Source organism: Notamacropus eugenii, chromosome 1, assembly GCF_028372415.1.
Source record: "Notamacropus eugenii isolate mMacEug1 chromosome 1, mMacEug1.pri_v2, whole genome shotgun sequence".
Classification (NCBI taxonomy): Eukaryota; Metazoa; Chordata; class Mammalia; order Diprotodontia; family Macropodidae; genus Notamacropus; species Notamacropus eugenii.
The window spans coordinates 144,506,101-144,532,206 of record NC_092872.1 but is presented as its reverse complement, the minus strand read 5'-3'; the positions used below and the strand labels follow the sequence as shown (position 1 = coordinate 144,532,206).

Below are 26,106 nucleotides of genomic sequence, written 5' to 3'. Positions count from 1 at the left end.
TTGTAGCTTTGATTATCTTACCAGTTTTCTAACAGTTTCATAAGTAAATTTAATTTAAATTTATACAATTAGTCACACATTTTCCATTTCATTGGGAAAAACCAAAGATAGACTATACTATTAAGTAGGAAACAAAAACCATCATTTTGCAGATGTAGTAAGAGAGCTTTAAAATCTCAAGAAGTTTACATTTTTGCACTGCATAAAATAAATTCATTATCCTCATTCTGGAGCATCTTAATTCCCAAGCTGACATCCCCGCTAATTCCCATTAGCTTCCTTAAGCATGATCTCAAGTTGTCTCCCAATATTTTTTAATTCTGGAAATACAAGTCATTTTAATAGATCAAAACATAATTAGGGAATAAAATTTGTACCAATAAATAAATACAAATGGTTCTTAGATTAACCACAGTTTAATTCTATTACTGTGAACTGAGTCCCGAGAGTTAGCTTCTCCAGTTGATAAAGAACAAGCTTCAGAACTTGAGCTGTGTGACTGGGTAAATTGTTTAACCTGCCACAGGAAATTAACTCTTTAAGAAGTTTCTGGGAAGGTGTTAAACCTGCTTTTTTACAGAAAGTTTCTTCATTTGAGAGATTCTATACCAATTAAATCACAGATCCACTCCCTATCCCATGTTTGTGGTTTCTGACACCAACTTTTGACTTCCAAAATAAAGAGAAAAATTATTTGGAAAATTCTGTAAGAGTTTTATAGAAATAATTTTTCAAATACCTTTAAGATGGTAACAACCCAGAACTACAAAGAACAAAGCAGTAATAATGTGACTCGATCAATAACACAAGACTCAATCTTCACAATTACCACTTTTTAGCTATAAATCAATGATCTCCAGACTATTAAGTGTACAGCCAAAAGCAGTTCACAATCTTAATTTATTAATGTGCACATTGACTTAAAACAATGTAAATGAAGGCATCGAAGGCAAATACAAGAGACTACACTGGTACTCTTTTGTTAAATTTAAAGCACAGTCTTCCTTCTAACAAACGGTACATTATAAAAACGTTGCACAATCAGTCTCACTCTTTTGGGCTATTTTGATCATCTGTTCTAGGGGAATATGCTTTGTGCTTTTTTTTTGTTGGTTTTATTCAAACAAAACATATCAATAAAAATGATTCCTTATTCACTTTAGTGCTAGTTCTGTAATGCAGAATGAATAAGGTCTGCATTTTGAACACAGAGCCAGTCTACCTACAGCTGATTAATGCAGGGGATTAGAATATATACTAATATGATCAGTGATCAAATCTATAAAATCCTGTTAGGATCACACAAATTCACTCTTGGGAAAGTCACAACCTCCCTGGGACTCAGTTTGCTCCTCTGTAAAATGAAGGGATTGAACTAAATAGCCTCTATGGTCCCTTACAGATCGTTAGGTGGTGCAGTGGATAGAGCACCAGTGTAGGAGTCAGGAGGACCTGAGTTCAAATCTCACCTCAGACACTTGACACTCACTAATTGTGTGACCTTGGGTGACTCACTTAACCCCAGCTTGCCTCCTCCTGGGTCATCTCCAGTCATCCTGACGAATATCTGGTCAGTGGACTCAGATGGCTCTGGAGGAGAAGTGAGGCTGGTGACCTGCACAGCCCTCCCTCATTCAAAACAAAGTCAAGTGCAAGTTGTGTCATCATTTATTTCTCTGATGGCATGGTCTTCTTCAGCAACGAAGGACGAACACACACATTATGTATAATTCTACGTTTTATTTTATGAATGCTTAACAAATTTAATTCGAAAAAAGACAGTACACTTTTTAAAGCCTTAAACATTGCTTCAGCTTTCAAGAATAAAAGAACAGGCATTTTCACTGATGTTACTCACTTTTCATTTTTCTGGTATTTCCCCTATGCTTTTGGAACAATAATACTGGTGAACAAATTCAATCCTGAAAAACAAAATTATCTGCCACTGTTCAACCACACTGTGAATAAGGTAAATCATTCTTATACACTTTTCAATGGATTTAAAATGAGTGTACAGTCTTGTCTCAGTCATTAAAGTAACTAAATCTCATTCCATGTGTATGGTAAGATCCTATACTTCAGCACCAAACCAAAACGATTTCATCAAACTAACTCATAAATGCATCTATTAGAGGCTTGACTTTCTAATATTCTGAACTACTAAAGAATCCAACAATATTTTGCATAACCTACATTAGGTTGTTAGCTGGAACTTGCTTATTGAATCTTAAGTCATAGAATAAAGAAGAAAATGTACTATGCTATTTTTGACATCATTAATATTATTCAAAATGACCTAGAACAAGGGTTATTTATAATCTAGGCCTAAGGACTCCATGTCTTGTACAGTGCTTAAGTGCACACGGTTGAAATTCAAGAAGTGTTAATAATAACTAGTAAGAATGAACTTTTAATCTTATACTTTTACATCTCTATTACCTAACTATCTTTATAAAAAGTATTCAGTTTTATCATTAGATCAAGGATTTTTTCCCCTTAGACCGAGAAACACATTTTTGGATGTCTAGCTCTACTATTTAGCATGATACACCTATGATCCTCAGCTCTATTAAAAAAGTTAATAATGCAATCCTTCCTGGTTGACTTGATTGAAGTTTTTACTAAAGGGATTTTTCACTGATAAACTTTACTAATAGAAATGCATATGGAAAGTTCTTTTACACTTTATAGCGCGCATTCAACAACAAAACTTAATAATGAAAAATGTAATTGTATATGAATTTGTAGGTTTAATAAAGTTTTATTCAATCAACTAATGGACAAGAATTTGTTAAATACCTATGTAGTTCCAAGCACATAGTCTCAAGTATACAAAGATAATAATCAAACAGTTCCAGCCCCTAAGCATTTAGGCTAAATTTACATTCTAATGGCAGAGACATGTACATATGTAAGTATATACAAAATAAAGTTTGAATAATTGAAGGAGTGAAGGTACAAGATAGACTCCAAGATGAACTTTGGGGAAAACTAGATATTCTAAGAGTTAGAGGCGAAAAGCAAGTGCATTTCAAGAACAGTGGGATAGTCTATACAATGGAAGACAGAAAATGGAGTGTCCTGTGTGTAAAAAACAGTAAGCAGGCTAGTTTGCCTGAAGTGTAAGCGTACATTCAGGGATATGATGAATTAGGCTGAAAAGGTAGAGCTAGATCGTACAGGGCTTTTAAATGTCAAGTAAAGGAGTTTGTATTTGACCTTTAAAGTGATAAGAGTTTATTAGGGGAGAGACATGGTCATGCCCCTACTTTAGACAGCAGTGTGGAGGGGTAAAGTGCAGGGGAAGGAAATTAGAGCAGGGGTTCATAACCCAAGGTATACAGTCCCCTAAAGGATCTGAGGATATATTTTAGGGCATATGGATGAGGAAAAAAATCATCTTTATTTTAACACAGCTGGTTTCCTTTGTAATTCTACGTATTTTATTTTATGCATTTAAAAATATAATTCTGAGACAGGGTCCATCAGTTTCACTAGATGGCCCAAAGTAGTTCACGATACAAAAAAAGGTAAGAATGCTTGAATTAGAGACTAGGAAAACAACGAAGAGACCACTTAAATAGGGTAAATGAGAGGACAGAAGTACTTGAGTTAGGGTCGTTGTGATTTCAGTAGACAGAAGAGGATGCATGTAAGAAATGACATACAGGTAAAATCAACAAGATTTGGCAACTGATTAGTTCTATGGGATAAGGGAGGAGAAAAAGAGCATGACTACAAGGTGGTGAAATTGATGCTGAAGAATGATGGTGTACTTTTTTTTTTTATTTAACTTTTAACATTCATTTTGACAAAATTTTGGGTTCCAAATTTTCTCCCCTTTTGTCCCCTCCCTCCACCCCAAAACACTGAGCATTCTAATTGCCCCTATCACCAATCTGCTCTCTCTTCTATCATCCCTCTCTGCCCTTGTCTCCATCTTCTCTTTTGTCCTGTAGGGCCAGATAACTTTCTATACCCCTTTACCTGTATTTCTTATCTCCTAGTGGCAAGAACAGTACTCAATAGTTGTTCCTAAAACTTTGAGTTCCAACTTCTTTACCTCCCTCCCTCCCCACCCCTTCCCTTTGGAAGGCAGGCAATTCAATATAGGCCAAATCTGTGTAGTTTTGCAAATGACTTCCATAATGGTCGTGTTTTATAAGACTAACTATATTTCCCTCCATCCTATCCTGTCCCCCATTACTTCTATTCTCTCTTTTGATCCTGTCCCTCCCCATGAGTGTCGACCTCAAATTGCTCCCTCCTCCCCATGCCCTCCCTTCCCTCCCCCCCCCCACCCTGCTTATCCCCTTAACCCCCACTTTCCTGTATTGTAAGATAGGTTTTCATACCAAAATGAGTGTGCATTTTATTCCTTCCTTTAGTGGAATGTGATGAGAGTAAACTTCATGTTTTTCTCTCACCTCCCCTCTTTTTCCCTCACTAAAAAGTCTTTTGCCTGCCTCTTTTATGAGAGATAATTTGCCCCATTCCATTTTTCCCTTTCTCCTCCCAATATATTTCTCTCTCACTGCTTGATTTCATTTTTTTAAGATATGATCCCATCCTCTTCAATTTACTCTGTGCACTCTGTCTCTATGTGTGCGTGCGTGTGCATGTGCATGTGTGTATGTAATCCCACCCAGTACCCAGATACTGAGAAAAGTTTCAAGTTACAAATATTGTCTTTCCATGTAGGAATGTAAACAGTTCAACTTTAGTAAGTCCCTTATGACTTCTCTTTGCTGTTCACCTTTTCATTCTTGTGTTTCTCTTCATTCTTGTGTTTGAAAGTCAAATTTTCTTTTCAGCTCTGGTCTTTTCATCAAGAATGCTTGAAAGTCCTCTATTTCATTGAAAGACCAATTTTTCCCCTGAAGGATTATACTCAGTTTTGCTGGGTAGGTGATTCTTGGTTTTAGTCCTAGTTCCTTTGATTTCTGGAATATCCTATTCCATGCCCTTTGATCTCTTAATGTGTTAGCTGCTAGATCTTGTGTTATCCTGATTGTATTTCCACAATATTTGAATTGTTTCTTTCTAGCTGCTTGAAATATTTTCTCCTTGACCAGGGAACTCTGGAATTTGGCCACAATGTTCCTAGGAATGTCTCTTTTTGGAACTCTTTCAGGAGGTGATTGGTAGATTCTTTCAATATTTATTTTGCCCCCTGGTTCTAGAATCTCAGGGCAGTTTTCCTTTATAATTTCATGAAAGATGATGTCTAGGCTCTTTTTTTGATCAAGGCTTTCAGGTAGTCCCATAATTTTTAAATTGTCTCTCCTGGATCTGTTTTCCAGGTCAGTTGTTTTTCCAATGAGATATTTCACATTATCTTCCATTTTGTCATTCTTTTGGTTTGGTTTTGTGATTTCTTGGTTTCTCATAAAGTCATTAGCCTCCATCTGTTCCATTCTAATTTTGAAAGAACTATTTTCTTCAGTGAGCTTTTGAACCTCCTTTTCCATTTGGCTAATTCTGCTTTTGAAAGCATTCTTCTCCTCATTGGCTTTTTGAACCTCTTTTGCCAATTGAGTTAGCCTATTTTTCAAGGTGTTATTTTCTTCAGCATTTTTTTGGGTCTCCTTTAGCAGGGTGCTGACCTGCTGTTCATGCTTTGACTGCATGTCTCTCATTTCTCTTCCCAGCTTTTTCTCCACCTCTCTAACTTGATTTTCAAAATCCTTTTTGAGCTCTTCCATGGCCTGAGCCCATTGAGTGGGCAGGGATACAGAAGCCTTGACTTGTGTCTTTCCCTGATGATAAGCATTGTTCTTCCTCATCAGAAAGGAAGGGAGGAAATGCCTGTTCACCAAGAAAGTAACCTTCTATAGTCTTATTTCTTTTCCCTTTTCTGGACATTTTCCCAGCCAGTGACTTGACTTCTGAATATTCTCTCCACACCCACTTCGCCTCCAGATCCTCCCAGCCAGCACTTGGGGTCTGAGATTCAAATGCTGCTTCCCAGCCTCAGGGCTTTGGGTGGGGGCAGGGCTGCTAGTCAGTGTGAGATTAAGTTCAGCTGCTCAGGTGGGGGCAGGGCCACCTCACTGGGCTCAGTTCCCTCAGGGGGTTTATGCAGAGACCTTCAACAATGGATCCAGGCTCCCGCTTGCTTGGGGGGCCCCTGGCTGCTCCCGCCTCTGCTGCTGCCTCCCAAGGGGGCCTGAGTTATGGGGGCACCCCACTCCCCTCTCAACCCGCCTAAGAGACCCTCTCACCGACCTCTGTCACCTGTGGGTGGAGGGCCCCGCGCAGCCGCTGGAGATTCCATTCTTGAAGCCTGCTCGGATTGGCGCCTCGCGGCCAAGGCAGGGCTGGGCTCCGGGTCCGCAGTGCGAAGGACCTTTTGCAAGAGGTTTTCAGGCTGTCTGGAACAGAAATCTCCTCTACTCCACCGTTCTGTGGCTTCTGCTGCTCCAGAATTTGCCGGGAGTTCTTTTTTACAGATGTTCTATGGGCTGTGGGTTCGGATCTATGTGTATGTGCGTCTTTGTACTCTGCCATCTTGGCTCCGCCCCTAATGGTGTACTTAACAAGAAGGCGGCAACAGGCTTGGGAGAATGATGTTGAGTTTAGTCTTGTACACATTTGAGTCTGAGATGCCTACAGGATACTCAGGAGCCCAGGAGAAACATAGGATGACTATGCAGATCTGTGAGTTATCTGTGTAGAAATCCTAACTAAGTCCATGGGAACTAACTGGATCATTGGGATAGTCACTGGGGATATAACTATGACACAGTGTGAATGACGATCTAATAAAAGGTATGAAGAATGAATGCTTACATAGGCAGAAGGAGAACTACGAAAGTAGTATCACAGAAAGCAAAGGATCTTGAGGAGGTGCATTCATTAGTTTAATTAAATTTTTTGGTCAATGACTCTATTTTTTTCAAATTACCTCTTCCTACAACAGAAAAGGATTATTTTTTTCTCTCTTAGTGGTTAGCTACCTAAGATTGTGAAAAGTCCCATCAACTGGAAAATTATCTGACTTCTTCATTAGATAATCAGTTTAAAAGATATTATTTTGGATTATAGCAAAAAGCTTTATTTCAAAGGATAGTTAAGACTTACATAAACAAGAGACTGAAATGGGAGAACAGAATGGTGGAAGAGGAAGAAACATGAAAGCAAAAGCATGGAACTTGAAATAAACATGTCATGAGGGGACACATGAAGAGTCTTCACTGACTGGGCTTTCTGGTTTGTCTGGGGAATAATAGAAAAAGTTAGACAGACAGTAGATAGGACTTTTATGGAGTCTTTTAAGTGGTTTAAAAAAAGCTAACTATTGTAGGGTTCTCCAACAAAGGAGTGATATGATAAAAACTATGTTATCAATAAAACAAAATCTCAGCACAAAAGAATTTAATTATCTAGAATCTGCTGTAAAGATCTGAATAATTATATGGTATAACCAACAAGTCTTGAAGTGCTAAGGGGAAGAGTGTAAGGGATCAAAATAGTTCAATCCCAATACCATGAGGGTAAAGAAAACTCTACCCCCTTCCCTGGCTTTAAATGAAAAGAAAGCAAGTAAGAGACAAAAAGGGGAAAGAAGACAGTAAAGAGGGAAGGTGAGTGATGAGCACTCTGTAGTGTGGTGTTCACCAGAAACTGGAAAGCAAGTCTTTAAGACTGCCAAGAGAAGATCAAAGGACTGCACTCACTCAAATCCTAACTGAGGCAAACAAATAAATGATCATCCACTGACCTTTTAAGCCTCAGGTATGCGGGCAGATAGGGAGAAAAGGAAAGCACTATCTTTTAAACCTGCAGAGATCTCCTTAAATATATTTGCAAGAGAGTAAAAGTGTCACTCCTAATAAGCTCATAAGAGCTTCACATACATCTGTCCTACCGATCTCTAACGCAAAAGAGAAGCAGCCAATTCTGCTCATCACAAAGTGAGTGCCGCTGTACTCCTGGCAAAGTCTATCTTTAAGCTTGCTTTGCAGTGGTGCAGCCAAGCTGCCCCGCCAGCACTCATAACAGGCAGCCACCAAAAGGATGCTTACTGTTCCCTAGCTCCAGGCATACATTCTGGAAAATGAATAAAAATGCCTGGCACTAGCAGAACTCAAGCTGCACTGCAAATCGGCACCATCACAACTTTGGGACTTTTTTTTGTGGTGGCAAAGAATTAGAAATTGAGGGGATGGCCATCAATTGGGGAATGGTATGGTATGATTGTGATGGAATACTATTATGCTATGAGAAATGATGAGCAGGATGTTTTCAGAAAAGTGAAGAAAAAGGAACCAGGAAAACATTATACACAATAACAATACTGTAACAGTGATCAACCGTAAAAGACTTTGCTACTCTAATCAATACAATGATCCAAGACAGTTCCGAAAAACTCACAATGAAAAATGCTGCACACATCCAGAAAGAGAACTGGTGAACTGAATGCAGATTGAAGCCAACGAACAATTTAATACTTTTCTTTTAAAGTTCCAGTTTGAAGAGTAACTGTCAAACAACTAACTGTACAGCATAGCAAAGGCTGCAAGCACAAAACAGCACAAGGCTAGACAACTTTAAATCACTTACAAATTCTTTCCTCTTTTCAATAGTTTCTCTGTATTTCTTTAAACTGTAAAGCATTTGGAGATATGATCCAAAAACGACCAATTTTTCACTCTAATTTCCCAGGTGAGAAGCCCAACCTGCCCTTTGGTCTCCTATATAATTGGCTTCTGAAACTGGAGGATAAAGAAGCCAGGAGCTGGTCCCTTACCTGACTATTAGTTTTTCTCGGCCTTCTTGAGGAAGAATAGATGCCTACTTACTTCCATTTGCCTAAGGACAACAGTATTTTCTAGGAGGCGGTGGCACAATTAGAAGTACATTAGGCTGAGAATTCTAGTTCCAGCTGCCCATGACAGACCATGTGATCCCTTTACTAGAGAAAATTACTGATTTAATGAAATGATTATGGAGAATAATCTATAAAAATCTGTGGATGTCAGTATCATTGTACATAAGCAGTTTGAAATTTTTCATATCACAAAATGTCATAAATGGACCCACTTCCAGAACATCACTTAACCTATTTCCTCATCTGAAAAAGTGAGGGAGGAGAAATTAGGGTACATTAATTCTTCTTTGAAGTCTTCCTTTAACAATCTGGTCAATACTACAAGATGTCATTGGCAAATAGTGAGCAAAGAAAAGGTGACAGGAGAAAGAATAAAGGTACCAAACCAATCGCCTAGGGAAGTACCAGATAATTTTTAGGATTACTTTAGCATTCCTTTGTCATTTTTGAAAATTCAGGGATTAAAAATGTTAGTTCAGCATGATATTAAGGCTGTAACATTACACATATTCTATAATTTTTAACATCCAAGAACCTACTACATATATGGGGATTCAGTAGCCACCTACCAAGTAAATAATTAATTTTCCTAAAATCATCATTTTGTATTAAGCTGACACTGAAGGGGGTCTTTCACTTTCTAGCCCCCATCTACCTTAACCTGACCTATACTGTTGATCAGCCTCCTGATGACAACAGGCTGTGTAATACTTAAGAGGGTTAGGTTTTGAAACCCCTAAACCTATATACAAGACAAGACCAGTATTCCCTATAGTATCTTTTCCTCAAATAAAATTATTAAGTTTATATCTTGGAAGTGAAGCTTAAAACATACTAAACCCAGCAACTTCATGTGAGTATTTGCATGTAATTCAGAATACTGGAATAATCTCTAAAGCCTTGAGTGCTTTGTGCCCTGATAACTGGTACAATTGCTCTTATCATCGTTGAATTTAGCTATAGAATTAGACAGGACTCAGATCTGAATTTCAGGAGACAGTGGAGAGAGGTAGCATTCTGTGGAGAGCTCTGACCTCTGGAATTAATTTCCTCCCCTGATACAACAGAGCTTCAGCTTGTATTTCAGAATATAGTTTAAAATCCACTCCTCTGCAATCTACCCTCCGGGATGAACTCAAGTTTGCTATATAATTTAAGAGTTAAAGAACTCAGATCTTCTTTGGTATTTGCTTTATGAAAAGTGTATCTCTACCTACTTTAGGGTTTCGGGGACTCTGAATAAGCATTCTGAGAATTTTGAGGATTTTAGTAAAATTTTCTATCTTCATTATCTCACTGAAGTCCTAGGTAATGTCAGACAAAAATCTGTTAACATGAATGCAAAAAAAAGCTGTATTATTTTTTCAGGGTTGAGAACTCTTAAATTTGGAAACTACTACTGCCACCAACAGATCCACAACTGTCTATGAATAAATGCTTTTAAAAAAAGAGGAAAAATAAGCTTTTGTGATATCAAAATTTTCAAATGGTGCTTGATGCATCTGATCTTGGCTTATCTTATTAAGATTATAACAATCTATAATTTCTCTATCAAAAACAGGTATCATTCTAACAGATTTACTTAAAAGATGTTCAGTCAAATATTTTAAACTTATTAGGAGAGATTGCTACATAATTCCTATATTACTCCTTTTTATATAAAGCAATTACCATTAATTTCCTTCTCAAGAAATTTTTTTAATCTTTACTCAATATAAAGCAGACTTATACACTCAAGGTGAAATTATCTTTTAATCAAAAGCTGCAGAGGAAGTTTCCCAATTTTAAGGGCTAAAAGTTGCAAGTTTTTTTAGTTACAATATAAAGTAACTTATTATACAAAATGACAGACCATGTGATCCCTCTCCTAAAGAAAATTACTAATTTAATGAAATGATTAATCTAGAGAATAATCTATAAAAATCTGTGGATGTCAATATCATTGTATATAAGCAATTTGAAATTTTTTATATTACAAAATGTTATAAATGAACCCACTTCAAACAATGAATTCTCAAAAATTACTGAGAATGGTTGTTGGGACAATAGCACAATGAAAAAAGTAGGTAGAAACCCAGGAACTATATGAAAACAATTACAAAACACTTTTCACACAAATAAAGTCAGATCTAAATAACTGGGAAAACACCCGTTGCTCATGGGTAGATCAAGCTACTACAATAAAAAAATAACAACTCTACATAAATTTGCTTATTCAGTGCCTTGCCAACCAAACTATCAAAAAATTATTTTCTAGAGCTAGAAAAAATAATAACAAAATTCATCTGGAAGAACAAAAGGTCCAGAATATCAAGGGAATTAATGAAAAGAAATGTTAGGGAAGGTGACCTAGACATACCAGATCTTAAATTGCATTATAAAGCATCAATCATTGAAACTACTTGGTACTGACTAAGACATAGAGTGGTGGATCAGTGGAATAGGTTAGGTACACAAGACACAGTTGTCAATGCCTACAGTAATCTACTTTATGATAAACCCAAAGACTCTAGCTTTTGGGATAAGAACTCACTATTTGACAAAAACTGCTGGAAAAACTGGAAAATTATCATAGCAGAAACTAGGTATAGACCAATATCTTACACCATATACCAAAATAAAGTCAACATAGGTATACAATTTAGATAAAAAGGCTGACGTTATAATCAAAGTGGGAGAAAGCAAGGAATAGTTTACTTGTCATAGTTATGGAGAATAGAGGAATTTATGACCAAACAAGAGATAAGAGAACATTATAAAATGCAAAATGGGTAATTTTGATTACATTAAATTGAAGTTTTTGCACAAATAAGGCCAATGCAACCAAGATTAGGAGAGAAACAGAAAACTGGGAATTTTTACAACCAATGTGTCTGATAAAGGCCTTATTTCTAAAATATGTAGAGAACTGAGTCAAATTTATAAGAATACACCCAATATCATTTCCCACTTGATAAATGGTCAAAGGATATGAGCAGGTAGTTTCCAGAGTAAAAAATTAAAGCCATCTATAGTCATATGAAAAAATGATCTAACTCACTACTGATTAGAGAAATGCAAATCAAAACAACACTTAGGTACCATATTACACCCATCCAACTGCTAACATGACAAAACAGGAAAATTATAAATGCTAAAGATATGGGAAAATTGGAACACTAATGCATTGTTGGTGAGTTGTGAACTGATCCAACCATTCTGGAAAGTCATTTGGAACTATGCCCAAAGGGCCATCAAAAATGTGCATACCCTTTGACCCAGCAATACCACTTCTAGGTCTGTATTCCAAGGAGATCATACAAATGGGAAGAGGACCCACGGGTACAAAAATATTTATAGCAGCTCATTTTGTGGTGACAAGAACTAGAAATTGAGGGGATGCCCATCAATTGGGAAATGCCTGAACAAGCTGTGGTAGATGAATGCAATGGGATACTATTGTGCTATAAGTAATGATGAGCAAGCAGCCCAGAAAAACATGTAAAAACTTTTATGAAGTGATGCTGAGTGAAGTGAGTAGAACCAGAAGAACACTTTACAGTTACAGCCACATTGTGTGATGACCAACTTTGATAGACTTCGCTCTTCTCAGCAACACAATGATCTAAGGCAATTTCAAAAGACAAGTGAAGGAAAATGCTATCCACATCCAGAGAAAGAACTATGGAGTCTGAATGTAGATCAAAGCATACTATTTTCTCTGTCTTTTTTTCTTCTTCTTTCTTGGGGTTTTTCCCTTCCATCCCAATTCTTCTTTACAAAATGACTAATGTAGAAATACCTTTAATATGAATGTAAATGTAGACTCTATATTAGACTGCACACTTTCTAGGGGAAAGGAAGGAGGCAGACAAAATTGAAAACTCAAAAGCCTGTGGAACCGAATGTTGAAAACTAAAAATAATTTTTTTTAAAAAAGAATACTGAATAGATACTTAAATATAACAAGCAAAATCAACAATTCACAATTATTTATTAAGTACCTGTTATGGATGAGGTACAGAAATACATAGATTAAAAATCACATAATCCCTATCTTCTTTGAATTAAAAACTTCTAGTTTTCAAGAATTGTGGCACATACAAAGATAAGTATAATATAGGGTAGGATATAATGAGGGCAAATGGGAAGTCAACATAAAATGCTTTCAGAAAAGCTGAGGAAGGAGAGAATACATTCAGGTCAATAGAAGAGAGGAGGAAATCAAAGAAGGCTTTAGGAAGCAGGTGGTGTCTATACATTGAAGAAAGGATTCTTTAAAATGAGAATGAGAAGAAAAGAGAATTATAAGCATGGAAAATAGCCAGTGCAAATGTATGGACATTCAAAGAACAAGTACTAGTCTGGTTTGTGGGGCAGCTAGGTGGATAGAGCACCAGTGCAGCAATCAAGAGGACCTGAGTTCAAATCTCACCTCAGACACCTGACACTCACTAGTTGTGTGACCTTGGGCAAGTCACTTAACCCCAACTGCCTCATCCTGGGTCATCTCCAATGATCCTGATGAATATCTGGTCACTGGATTCAGATGGCTCAGGAGGAGAAGTGAGGCTGGCAACCTGCACAGCCCTTCCTCACTCAAAACAAAGTCAAGTGCAAGTCATGTCATCATTTCTCTGATGGCATGGTCTCCTTTGGCAACAAAGGACGAACACACACACAGTAGTCTGGTTTATCCAGAATGCAGAGGCATGAAAGGGAGCAATGTGAAATGAGATCGTGCTCTAAATGTTTGCAAATCAGTTGTCTAAAATCAGAAAAACTTTTGTCCATAGCAATAAATTTTATAAATGATAACTAAGTCCTTAGACCTGTCCACAGAATCAGTAATGAGTTAAAATATGGTACCAGTGCAGTGGGTCTTCTGAATAGGTCGACTGTAATCTCCATAAAGTTGCCAGTACCTTGACCTAAAAAATGGCCTTTAATTTCTATTGAATATATCATATGTAAGTTATACCCCTCTGTAGAATGTAAGCTTCTTGAGGGCTACTTCATTTTTATATCTATCATCAATGCCTAGCATTGTGCATGGGTTGTAGTAGGTAAAGAATAAATGCTTGTTGAATGAATAACTCATGATAGAGGTGCAACATTAGGCAAAATTTATCCTTCTTACTTCCCTTTCTGCATCCTAGTTCTATTCCTACAGCCCCTTCTTCTTGAAGGTTCACATTCCCAATTCCCTCAAGCTACCTTAACTACTGTGGCACCCTATTAATATTATATACTTCATGCTACAAAGCACTTACCTTTCCTCTGGTCATCAAAATTCTCATTTTCTCAGTCTAGCTCTGAGGTTCCCAAACCCCCTTGTCAAAAAAAAAAAAAATTACTCAGTGCCCCCTGGAAATATATTTTCTTTAACCCTTTAACCGTTTTTTAAAAATTTGAATCATTTAAAAAACATGTAATTTTTTAAAAAATAATACATTAAATTTAATAATTTATTGTAAATTTGTGGACTTTTTTTTGCATTGAAATTTTGATGATGTGTCACATATTGTACTGTAAACAAGTCATTACACCTACATATTCCTGTTGATGCATGCTGGACTTCCCAATAATGCATGACACCCTTGCCTGCCAACACTTGCTTGTTAAGAACTGTCAGTGGACTTTACCACTGATGGGTTATAAATTGTATTTTGTGTGTTTATTTGGAAAATAATGTAATCAACTTTAATTCTGTCACACAACATATGAAACATGTTTTTCAACATTTTTCTTCTCTTCTTTTCTTATTTTTCCACTGGCCCCTTATTTTTATTTAACATGTTCCCCAACTGTACCTGAGGCTACTACCCTCCCATCATTCCAGTGCCCCCTACACACACACACACACACAGGGAAGTATCACCTACTTTGAGAACCTGTGGTCTACATAGTCTAACCTAGATGCTCAGTGAAAAACAACCTAATTTAACCACTTCACACCAAGGGACAAACAGTTGATAACTAATTTAGCCTCTTCTGTTCCTGGAACTTTTTAAAAAATAGTCCAAATGAATCTCTATAATTAGGACAATTTCAGGGTATAAAAGAATGCAAATATATTTTTGGTCAAATGGTCACCACTAAGGCAGAGCAACTCTGCCTGGATTTTATCTCTGGGGTCACCTCCATTAAGTTGTTACTACTTCTGAAGAGTTCAATTCTTCTACTTCTGAATCCAAAGGTTCTATAAATGTTTCAAGTTATTCTGATACTGACTACCACAGTATTGAGAATCAGAGAAGAATGACTTTGGTAGGTTAATGGTGAGGTTATAGACAGTGATGACTATTTGTATGTTTGGGCTAACTTTAAAGTCACCTGTGGAAATGCCTATACCAAGCATATTTCAATAACAATAACTTAAATTTCAACCTACTTAACAGTTCAATTCTACTTTTGTATTTATAACTTTGTATGACTATGGGCAAAACTCTCTGAGCCTCAGTTGCCTCATTTGTGAACTGGAGATCAAAGTAACTATACTACATGCCCTACAGGGTTATTTGAGGATCGAATGAGATAATATGTGTAATCTTGTTGCTGTTAAGTTGTTTTAGTTATATCTGACTCTTCATGACCCCATTTTGGGGTTTTCTTGGCAAAGACACTGTAATGGTTTGCCTTTTTCTTCTCCAGCTCATTTTGCAGATGAGGAAACTAAGTCAAACAGGGTTAAGTGACTGAGACATGACTTGAACTCAGGTCTTCCTGACTCCAAATCTGCCACTCTACCCACTATACCACCTAGCTGCCTAATATGTGTAAAAATGCTCTGTAGATCTTAACATGCTATAGAAACATTGGTTATTAATCTTATTGCTTAATTAGCACCATTGGATCTATTTTACAGATATAGTGAAGCACAAAGAAGCTAATATAGCCCGAATTGTGTCACTAATTATTAGCGGTAAAGCTGAGAACAGAAGCTATGACTACTGACTCTACCTATTATATTCACTTTATTACCTGTTTTCATTTCTATTGGTATTCTTTCATTTGTAAGTAATCAAGTTTTTAATATTTTAAAATAGAAATAAGACTTCAGAAAGTTTTCTTTTACCCCTCTTATTAAATTTTAATTTCAAATCTGTATACGTAGATTATTTTACAATAGTATTTTAACTACCAATTTTAAAAGTATTTCCCAAATGGAGAGAAAAATTAGACAGTTGTTTACCCAAAGATTATTAGGTATCTTTGGTGATTACAGGTGAAAACTTATTTTAATACCCTTCTCACCCTCTGGGATTATTTTCACAAACACCATTCAGTTTAAACCATTTAAACTTACTAAGAAAACTTTAAAAATCAGTTCTCTCAGACTCTAACTACTCCTCTTTTCCCTTCTAGTTTACTAAAAGAAAGTTAAGATGTACAACTACTGTCAAAATGAGTTAAGTTTCCCAGGTTCGGCAGGAAGTATGGTTTTTACATAACAATTCAACCACTCAATGGAATTGCAAAATTTTAATCAGATGACTTACATGATAATATTATGGGGATTAGAAAAAGCAACAATTAGGCATTAATTACACACAGGTGACTTATACAGTAACAGTTTGCAGTCTACCTTGATTATAATTAGTTCCAAAGACAAATTAGTTATTTTTTTTCTTAAATTAGAAAAAGCAAAATCTAGGTCAATATTAAAATCAAACTAACTAAACTTTAATATATAAATTTTATAAATCTTTGGTTCAAAGGAAAAATAATATATATCCATGGTCTGACAGACACTTGAGATTGACAAAGGAAGAAGAGTAAATAACCTACTTTTTAAATGCTGATTTTGGCTTCCTGTCCCTTTCTACAGTGTCACAATAGACAGACCCCTTGATTCTTCTCAATGGAGAAAGAAAGCAATTTTTTTAGCAATATATAAGTACATTAGTATATTAGTACAATATATAAGTACAATTCCCCTATCACCTTTTCCCCAGTTCCCCAATTACCTTTTTCCTTCATCTTTCAAAAGAAATGACAGTTTTCATCCTACTAGATCCCTTTCTTCTTACTACATGACAGACCAAAACATCAGCCAGGGACCATCTTTGTCAATCTCCTAAGTATCTGAATGGCAGAAGATACAGTGAGCCAATAATTATTTGACAGTGGCTGACATGAATGCAAATGGCTAATAGACCAATATAGTCAGTTTTTGACATATGGGTAGAAGAGTGAATATACATGACATCTGTAGTTGAACTAACTTCTTTCTATTATGCTACCCAATTATTTCCCAAGTGATCAGCCTCATGGAAAAGGGAAGGATTTTTCTACCCGTATTTTCCAAATACTCCTATTTTTGAGTTAATGTTTGGCCCACATCCTTAATCTATCTTCTACCTAATTTTCAACTCTAAATAGAGAGATAATTCCAATATGGTAATGGAATTGTTTCTCAAGTTTATTAAAACACTGTCCTGATTTAACTCACTTTTTTCTCTGTCTTCTAGCATTTCTCCTGCTCTAGCCCATGAAAAATGTCATGGTTAGACAATGTAACTAACAATACTGTGTAATTCTTCTTTCTTATCACTTTTCCTCCTCTTATTTCTGTTACCTCAACAGCTCCCAGGTAGATAGTGAGGTTTATTTATTGTCAGTATCAAAGCAAAACAATTAACAGCTTTATGTTATAATTTCAAATAATCTAGCTATTTGGCTAATACCAAGTTCTGCCTTGATTATAGACCACAAATGATATTCTCATTTACATTTAATATATTTCACCTGTTTGCTGAATTTCATATGAATTATACTTGACAAGCAGATAAGCTTAACCAGACCTTTTAAAAAAGGTAAGGGATGACTTACTATTCTCCAAAGCCTAAGAATTAAGTTTAAAACCAATATGCTAATTGTTCTTATCTTCTGTGGACATTAACTGATAATTATGCTGCCTATATCTGTACTGAAATATGTGCCATCCATAGTTATAAGACATACTTTTTAGTTCTGAAAAACATTTTAACTAAAAAATAAATCTTGTATTACTTTTAAAATATACCTTTGTAGACAAAAATATTAAGTCCTATTAAAAATAAGCTATTTCCATAAATAGGCATATTTTTATATAGATATCTGAATTGGAAATTAGTAAATATTAGAAATTATGTAATTAGTAATATTATGTAATTATTAAAATTATGTAATTAGTAAATATGGAAATTAGAAAATATTTTAAGTTTCTTGCAGGCAGACATAATGTTTTATACTTGTTGTACCTCTGAGAGAGTTTTGAACTGTGCTATATACACAGTAGAATTCAATAAATTCTTCCTCATTAATTCACTAAGGGGAACAAAATTATGGCTATACACTCTGAAGGAGATGGCAGAACCACGTTCCTTATTTAACCTTCTCATCTGTCCATCCTCAGACCTTTACTCACCACTATTTTTAACATTTAACATTACCAAATATGACCTGCATCAAAATCCACATTTACCACATTCTATACTCAGCTCTGGAACAACACAATGAAACTAAAACAATATGGAAGATAATGTCACACAGAACTTAATTTTATCCAAAGTCAAGCATCCTTTTATAACTTTTAAAATTTCTAAACAATATCCTTTACAAAAATTCAGGGTCATGGCATAGAAAGCTACGAATGACCAGAGTTCTTTACTATTAAGTTACAAGAAATGGAATCAAGTCACTTGATTGCTTCCCATTCTGTGAAATTAAGCTGTGTATCTGACAGCACATAAAAACATTTATGTCTCACTAATGTATGTTTTAATGTGAATGTTGATATCCATTAAAACGATCCTCTGATACCCTATTGTGATGTAATAACCTTGGGTACTCAAAATCTATACCAACAGAGGACAGTCTCTGGCATATGCTACAAAGCTGGAAAGAACTTAAATGTGAACTTCTCAATGGTCTGTATAAGCTGGACTGGTCCTTCAAGAATAAAAATGTTTGGAAAGGCTCATGACCACACAACTGTCCAGCAGGAGATTAATTTTTTCTTTTTAAACTACAGCAAATCATTGTGGGTTGCAGGCTAGAAAGTCGCTCATGGCTCACAACACACCCAAGTGTAGTCCAAACCAGATGAAACTGTAACAAAATGAAATGAAAGTACAACACAATATAATGTTAATGTGTGGTTTTCTAAATTAATCTCTGGCCCACAGATTTAGTGACTCTTGTTTCTACTTGAATTTGACACCACTGTTGTAGATCACCTACACACAAAATCACGGATTCAGTGCTTCTGCACTTAAGTATGAACACTGCAGACTGCCTAATAGCTTGTTGGTAAGCTAGCAGCCTGACTTATGATCGATATACTTTTTTTTTTTCTAAATCCAAATTGACTTCAGCCTCCTATTGATTTTCATGCAGTTAAATTATCATCATAAACAAAAAAAAACCCACTCGGACACAACTGAAAACCATTAAGTAAAACTAAGAGGGCTTCCAAGTAGCCAAAATAGATTATCACCAAGTCCATACTAACAGCTTATGACTGTTCATAGGAGAGAGCTCCTTAGGCCTTCACTCAAAATTTTAATCACTTATTTTGGACACATTTTTTTTTTTAGCGAACTTGTTTCTGTTTTCTCAGGCTACAGTGAAAAATCGCAAGAAAAAAACTGGCAATAACATTAGATGATAACCAACATGAAAGAGACCAATATAGTAAAACCACAAAAAAAGCATACACAAGAATTCAAAACATTACCAATCTGGGGCCACTTAGTGTTAGGGCAAATATACTATTAATACTTCAATTTCTCACTGAGGGTCATGGCTATTTTACAGTTGAGCATAAAAACTGGCATTCATTATGATTACTTGAAATCAACCAACTATTAAATTATAATCAGTATACCTAAGAAAGCAAGAAAATTGATATAGCATCCATAATCAATTTAATCCAAAACTGTACACTTAATTAGATAAGATTCAATTATCTGGAAAACTCGTTAATGGAGGATAAATCATTTTTCAATTCTGATGCTGCCGGATAAAGGAAGCATTACTATAATCTATCAATGTAATTAAATATTGCCTACAGGTGTTTTAGTATCATGAAATAGAATAAAAATATTATATATGCAATTTCATGTTTCTTCAAAAATTTAATCATCACAATGCCTAAAGGACCGAATATATCAATGTTCCCAAGAAAACAATATTAGTAAGTAATCTTAAAGTGAAAATATTGTTTCTGCTTGATATCAGCTTTTACTAAAATAGAGACTGCAGCCAGACACCACATTTCAAATTACTGCATACCATCTTCAAGTAAGTTTTAACAAAAAAAGCTAACACTGATTGATTTTAATTTTCTTGCTTATTCGAAGATGTAATTACTGACCTTTCCAAAATCTAATGTAATCTAACATGTAAACTTGGTGCTCTGCAATCAAGTTGATAAGTAGAAATAAACTAACTCTAAGATATCACATATATGCAAAGCACTTGCTTATATTCAAATATTTCCAAATATAAAGCAATTTCAGTGACCTTATTCAGTGACCTCATTCACTACAGCTCTTACTATATGTTACATATTTTGGAATATACCAAATGATAGAGTACTATGAAAAATATAATTTCTGGTTGGGGGATTCACATTAATAAAAAGGAAAATTATCATAAGGGGAAAATCCACTTCTTAACTGATAGCATGATAATTTAGCATACTTAGAATTAGTATGACCTAAAGACTCAGGAATAGTAGTAACCATACTTAAATATAATCCAAAATTTACAAATAGCTAAATGACTTTTCTGAAAACTGAAAAAAGCAAACTAAAAGCCAATTCACTTCCAGTACAAATGCTTATTTTTAGGAATTAGGGAAATATGCCTAAATTCTGTAAAAAACAAATAAGTCTTTGTTATCAACCTCAAAAGTTAAACAAGAGTTTCTAATTCTATGAGTTCCCTGAAAGGTACTAACTACACATTATTGTCCTAATTTCTAAAAATACAGGTTTACAAAGGAAGTCATAAATTTAACTCTAGGGGTGCCAGCAGAGCTTCTTCATATATCCAAGTCAAAATCAAACAATACATACTCTATGTTGAGCTTCACACAGCTTGCCTTTAAAGCACAAAAGTATAAATTAAAAGAATGATGCAATAACTATCATCTGGAAGATTCTGCTTTACAAAACTTAAGACTATCATGGAATACCTTCCGAATGACAGGTGGATTTGCTTGTTTAAAGGGTTTACCAGAGTTCCACTGCTTTCAGAACTAAAAATGGAGTGATTCCCAGTTGTAGTCAAACCCCCTTTAAGACCACTCTGCCTCCCTGGCACGTTTTTGTTGTGCTGCGGCGGCTCTGAATTTCTAACTGCTAGCCTCCCGAGTGTCTCCACGGATGTCTCACCCATCTAGGCGACTCTAACCGGCCCCACTAAAGGCTCGGTTCCCCTCAGCTGTAACAGAAACAGCCACCATACCTGGAACACAAGAATTCAGGTCCTTCCACGGAACGAGGTTAACATTTCTAAAATGAGAACGAAAAGAAACCTTCCTACAAACAAACCCTTTACCTCGGTCCGGCTTCATTTTCGCGTTCAACTCCCCGCCGGGCGAGGGTCCTCGCTAAGGGCTCCTTCTTCAGCAGGATCGCTGCCGCGGCTGCTAATCAGATTTCAGAACTGAGGGGCAGAGACAAAACGAAATGAACCAGGTGCCGTCCAGGACGGACCTCGCACGAAAACTACTGCTAGCAGTTAGGCCTCTGCCTGGCACTCATGGTGGTGACAGCAGCAGCAGCAGCGGCAGGTCTGAAAAAAGCAAAACTCTCCGCACCGCCCCCCAAGAGTGCTCCTCTTCCCTCCTCCTCCCTCCTCCTCCCCCCTCCCCCAAACCCCTAGGCTTCCCGGGCCAACGTGTCCTTCTTTGACACGGCCTCTCTGTACCGAGAGGGGGATCTATTTATAACCTGGAGGCAGAGTGGAGGAAAAGAAAAACCCAAACAAGCTCACTAACCCCTCAGGACAGGACGCTGGCCGGAGCCGAAACCTCTGGGAACGGCTGGAATCAATTCTTCTACCTGCTGCCCAGAAGAAGGGAAGCTCCCTCCAGGTCCTGACTACAAACAGCCCCCCAACATACATACACACACACACACACACTCTACCTCTCTTGTGTAACCCCAGTCTACTCTGTCTAGCACAACATTCCCTTCCGCAGCCCACACCCCCCCCAGTCAACCACTGCCTATTTCACACAATAAGAAGGTCTAAAAGGGGCATCCTCGCCTTCCTCTTAAGGCTGCCCCCACCCCCACAGCTCACTAAACAAACTCCCCAGGCCCGAGCGGACCTCTGGCCAACCCTTCCTTCCCCCAGGCCAGTCGGTCCCCCCTCTCGTCACTGGGTCGGAAATCGATTTCAGGGACTCATTTCGTCCCGGTGTTTACAGCTGGGAGCTCGCCTCACTCCCCGTGTCTTGGGGGCGGGGGGATGGTTCCTGCCTGCCCCCAGACCCCGACCCCGGGCCTCGCTCCCTGGCTCCCTTCAGCCCCGGTCACCGAGCGCGGCGCAGACCCCGCTGCCGCTCCAGGAGCGCGGCTCTCATGGCGCTCGGCTCCGGCTGCCCGCTGCCTCTCCCTCCCTCCCTCCCCCCTCTCTGACCTCCGCCGACGGACTGGCTGGCGGACGGACAGACGGACTCTCTCCTTCTGCGCCTGGAGCCAAGCGGGTCACATCCCGCCTCCCTCTCGCTCTCTCGCTTTAAACCGAAGGCAGGCTCCCAGGGCAGCGGGGCCCACAGCAGAGTCAGGCGGCGGCCCCCGCGGCTGCCTCAGGGGACCGTGGGGGCCCGAGACTGGCGAGCCCGCGGCTCCTCTGTTTCCCTTACTCTCACCCGCCCCCTGCGCCTCCTCTTCTTCTCTCCTCCCCTCCCTTCACTCCTCCTTCCTGCCTGTTTCCTCTTCCCCCATTCCCGGCACCTCGCCTCCGGGCTCCCGGGCTCCCCTGGCCTGGCCTGGCCCTGCGGTCCAGTCGCTCAGCCTGGGCCACTCTCAGGACCCTCCCGGGGACCGCCCGCCTCTCTTTTCCAGCCTGACTCCCCCCCAACCCCGGCTGGCTCTCGCTCGCTCGCTCTCCCCAAGTCTCCCCTCATTCGGGCTCTCTCCGCGGTTTGCCCTGTCAAAACACAACCTGGGTCACGTGTCCCAACAACAGCCAACCCACCGTTTCGTCACTTCCTCCCCAGGCGGCTACGGCCGAGCCCCGGACGGCGCCGGGTTGTCATAGCAACGGAGCAACCGGGCAACAGACGACCCGAAGAGGAGGGGGAGAGGGGGCAACGGAAAAGGGGGGAGGTGTGAGTTTGAGGGGAAAGTTTCGACTTGGGTTCCCCTCCTTCTCCACCTGGCGTAAAAAAGGGGCGGGGGACCCGATGGCAACGAGATCCCACGTAGTCCGCGGCTTGCTGGGCAGCGCGGGCCCCAAGTCCCCGCAGGGCTGCCCCGGCCCTTCCCTCTGCTCCCTCAGCGGGAGGGCCCCGGGACTCCCAGAACTTCGCTGTGTAGACGCTGGCATAAATAAACAGCAAGAGGTCCTGGAGTGAGACGGCTCCGGGACCCGACGGATAACTGGAGTCTCCGCCTCCTGCACCCGAGTCAACATCAAGCCCCCGGGCGGAGAAGGCCATTCAGTGCCCTCGGAGCCCTCATGTTGGCACTTTGCTAACCAAGCGGAGAATATGTACCCCCACCCCCTCCCCCAAGCCTGCCTGGCCTTTCCCCCCCTCAATCACTGATGATTTTTAGTAGGGCAAACTGGCTCTCGGGACACTCGCTGTTCCAAAAATAAATTTTTACAGCTCCCAAAACACTGAGTCATGGCAGGGTGACACTTGACACAATGTTATTACATTGCTTGGCGAGATGTAATTGTGTTGCGGGGCTATAACAATGTGACGTGATGACATTTCAGCTGGTGATGTCTGCGTCATTGTGAAAGCAAGCGAATAAACAAGACAAGCATTCCAATCGTTTTAAAAGAAAAATATGCCAACCGAAGTGCCGCTGATACTAGCATCGATCCATTTTGTGTAAGATGGGCCACGAGATCTTTTAAGCTTGCTTTTATGTGAACCCATAAAGTGACATAAGAGGAAATCAGATCTGCAATGCTTTATGGCCTCACAAGTAATAGGTCTTTAAAAGACTCATGTAGTCTAATGGAATCCAACTATTGTACAATCAGTTGAGGTTGGTTTTTGTTTTGTGTGGGGGGTTTTGGGGGGGGTTGCCCCAGGAAATATAAATCAAAGAGCTGTTACAAAATACAAGAAAAACATGATTTAACAAATTCTAGATGCATGCATTTTAAAGGTGTTTCTTCAACTCTAAGTGTCAAGCACTGTACTTCGATATCTGGAAGGGTAGAATGAAATAAAAGGTATAATTTAAATCCTTAGCCACACTTTCAAACTGTGTCTAGACTGATACAAAATAATCCAAAGACTGAATTTTTCACATTTCAACAATATTTTTGTCATATTATATAGTTTGAAATTCTGCCCTCGGTGAACAGCTATTACTATATATTCAATTGCTCCAAAATTTTAAATTCTAATGGATTTGACTTTGGGAACACCAAATGTTATATGGTGGAGTGTACATATAAAATTTAAGAGTTTTTTTGCTCTGTCATCATCACCAATTTATTCTTTTAGCCTTAATAGCTTAGAACTGCACTAAGACTTTTGGAATACTTTGTATATCTTATTTGTACATAACGGTTTGCATGTTTTCTCTCCCATTAGACCGTGAGCTTCTTGAGGGTAGGGAACATTTGCCTTTCTTTGTATTTCCAGAATTCAGCACAATGCATAGCAGTAGTCTAATAAATGCTTTTTAACTTGACCTCTCATTTATCTTTGGCAATGGAAGACAGAAAGACTGTGGTTAAAAATAATCCAGAAACCTAATTTTAGCTTCAACCTAATTTCCCTTTTAGAATTGTTAACAAGGGGAAAAAATGTGTGTCTCGTCTCCTTTCCTTTCTCCTGTCCACTCTGGAAGAGGGTATCCTAACAACAGTAAAATAACTAAGAGGAAAAAAAAGGGCATAGATAATCCAGAAATTGACTAATCAATGCTGCCCTAGCTGTACATTTAACTATATGGGGACATAAGTGGCCTCATTTGTCTTAGACCTAATATACAGACCTAACTAAAAATCTTAATCCAGTGAAAGTCCTGAATAAACATTTTAAAAGCATGCTAAAATTTAAGATATTTAAGCATAAGAAAAAGCAAGGTTGTGTGTGTGTGTGTATGTGTGTATGTATGTGTGTGTATATGTGTATTGGAAGGTGAAAGACATATAATTATAGAATCATAGATTTTATCTTTGGAAGGATGCTTACATATCATCTACTTCAACCCCCCTCACTTCTCAGAAACTGAGACCAAGAGAGGTTAAATGGTTTCTCAAGGTCACAAAGTCATAAGTAGTAGAACTTAGATTCAAACTCAGGTCTTCTATCTCCAAATGCTGGGCTCTTTATATTATATCATGCTGCCTCTCTTTGTAATTAGAGTTTTTGAAGAGTTAGAAGGAAACTTGAAGGGTAGTATTTAAGATCACAGACTTAGATGTTAGAAAGGCAATCCAGCCTCCCTTCATTTTACAGAAAACCAGTATGAGGACCAGAGAGGTTAGGTGACAGATAGGTGGTAGTAAGTAGAAGAGCCGGAATTTAAATACAGGTCCTCTGAGTACAAAATCAACACTCTCGTTCAACCATGTGATTTTAGATATGGGGAACCTGATACCTAGAGACACTGAATGACTTGTCCAAGGTCACAGAACTATTCGGTGATAGAGCCAGGCCTAAGATCCAGATCTGACTTTAATTCCAGTGCTCTTTCCAATTCATCACCATTATTCAGAGAGCATGATGAGAATGATGTCAGAAGTTCCCCTGAAGGAGTCTTTCTTTTAAAGTAACACTGACAAGGACTGTTGTATACTCTCTATTATAAAGATGTATTAGAATCAGGCAAGATTCAGATATGTGAAATTCTGAAATTTCTGAAGTAAATGTAGTGTGTCACACCAGAAAAGTCCCACTTAAAATGCCTCATTGTGGCAGAGGAGGCTGCTGGTCTTTTGGAAAGACATGCCAGTAGAATAAAAGCTCTGGCAGGTCCTACTTAAATCAGAAACACTTTGTGTACAGTCCCAGCAACAGACTGTGCATATTGTTTAAGGACAAGTTAAGGAGGGTATCCAGGCCACCTCTCTCTTCACTTCCCACCCAGCTGCAC

General features: G+C 38.2%; 1 protein-coding gene across 4 annotated transcripts in view; it reads right to left on the bottom strand.

Moving 5' to 3' along the window:
- The window catches only part of ATOSA (atos homolog A), a 114,547-nt gene extending 91,474 nt beyond the window's left edge, over positions 1-23,073 (bottom strand). For 2 of the 4 annotated variants that reach the window (XR_011968429.1, XM_072616263.1), the window contains exons 1-2: positions 21,807-22,210; positions 21,365-21,472 (exon numbers count right to left, since the gene is read on the bottom strand). Coding sequence is in view for 3 of the 4 variants with exons in the window: in XM_072616263.1 (XP_072472364.1) it covers positions 21,365-21,380 (16 nt within the window). In the remaining variant the exon portion in view is untranslated. Of the gene's footprint in view, positions 1-21,364; positions 21,473-21,806; positions 22,211-22,453; positions 22,576-23,014 lie in introns of those variants that run through there. The other 2 variants (XM_072616281.1, XM_072616272.1) reach the window with 2 other exon arrangements.
- Between the last annotated feature and the right edge of the window lie 3,033 nt (positions 23,074-26,106).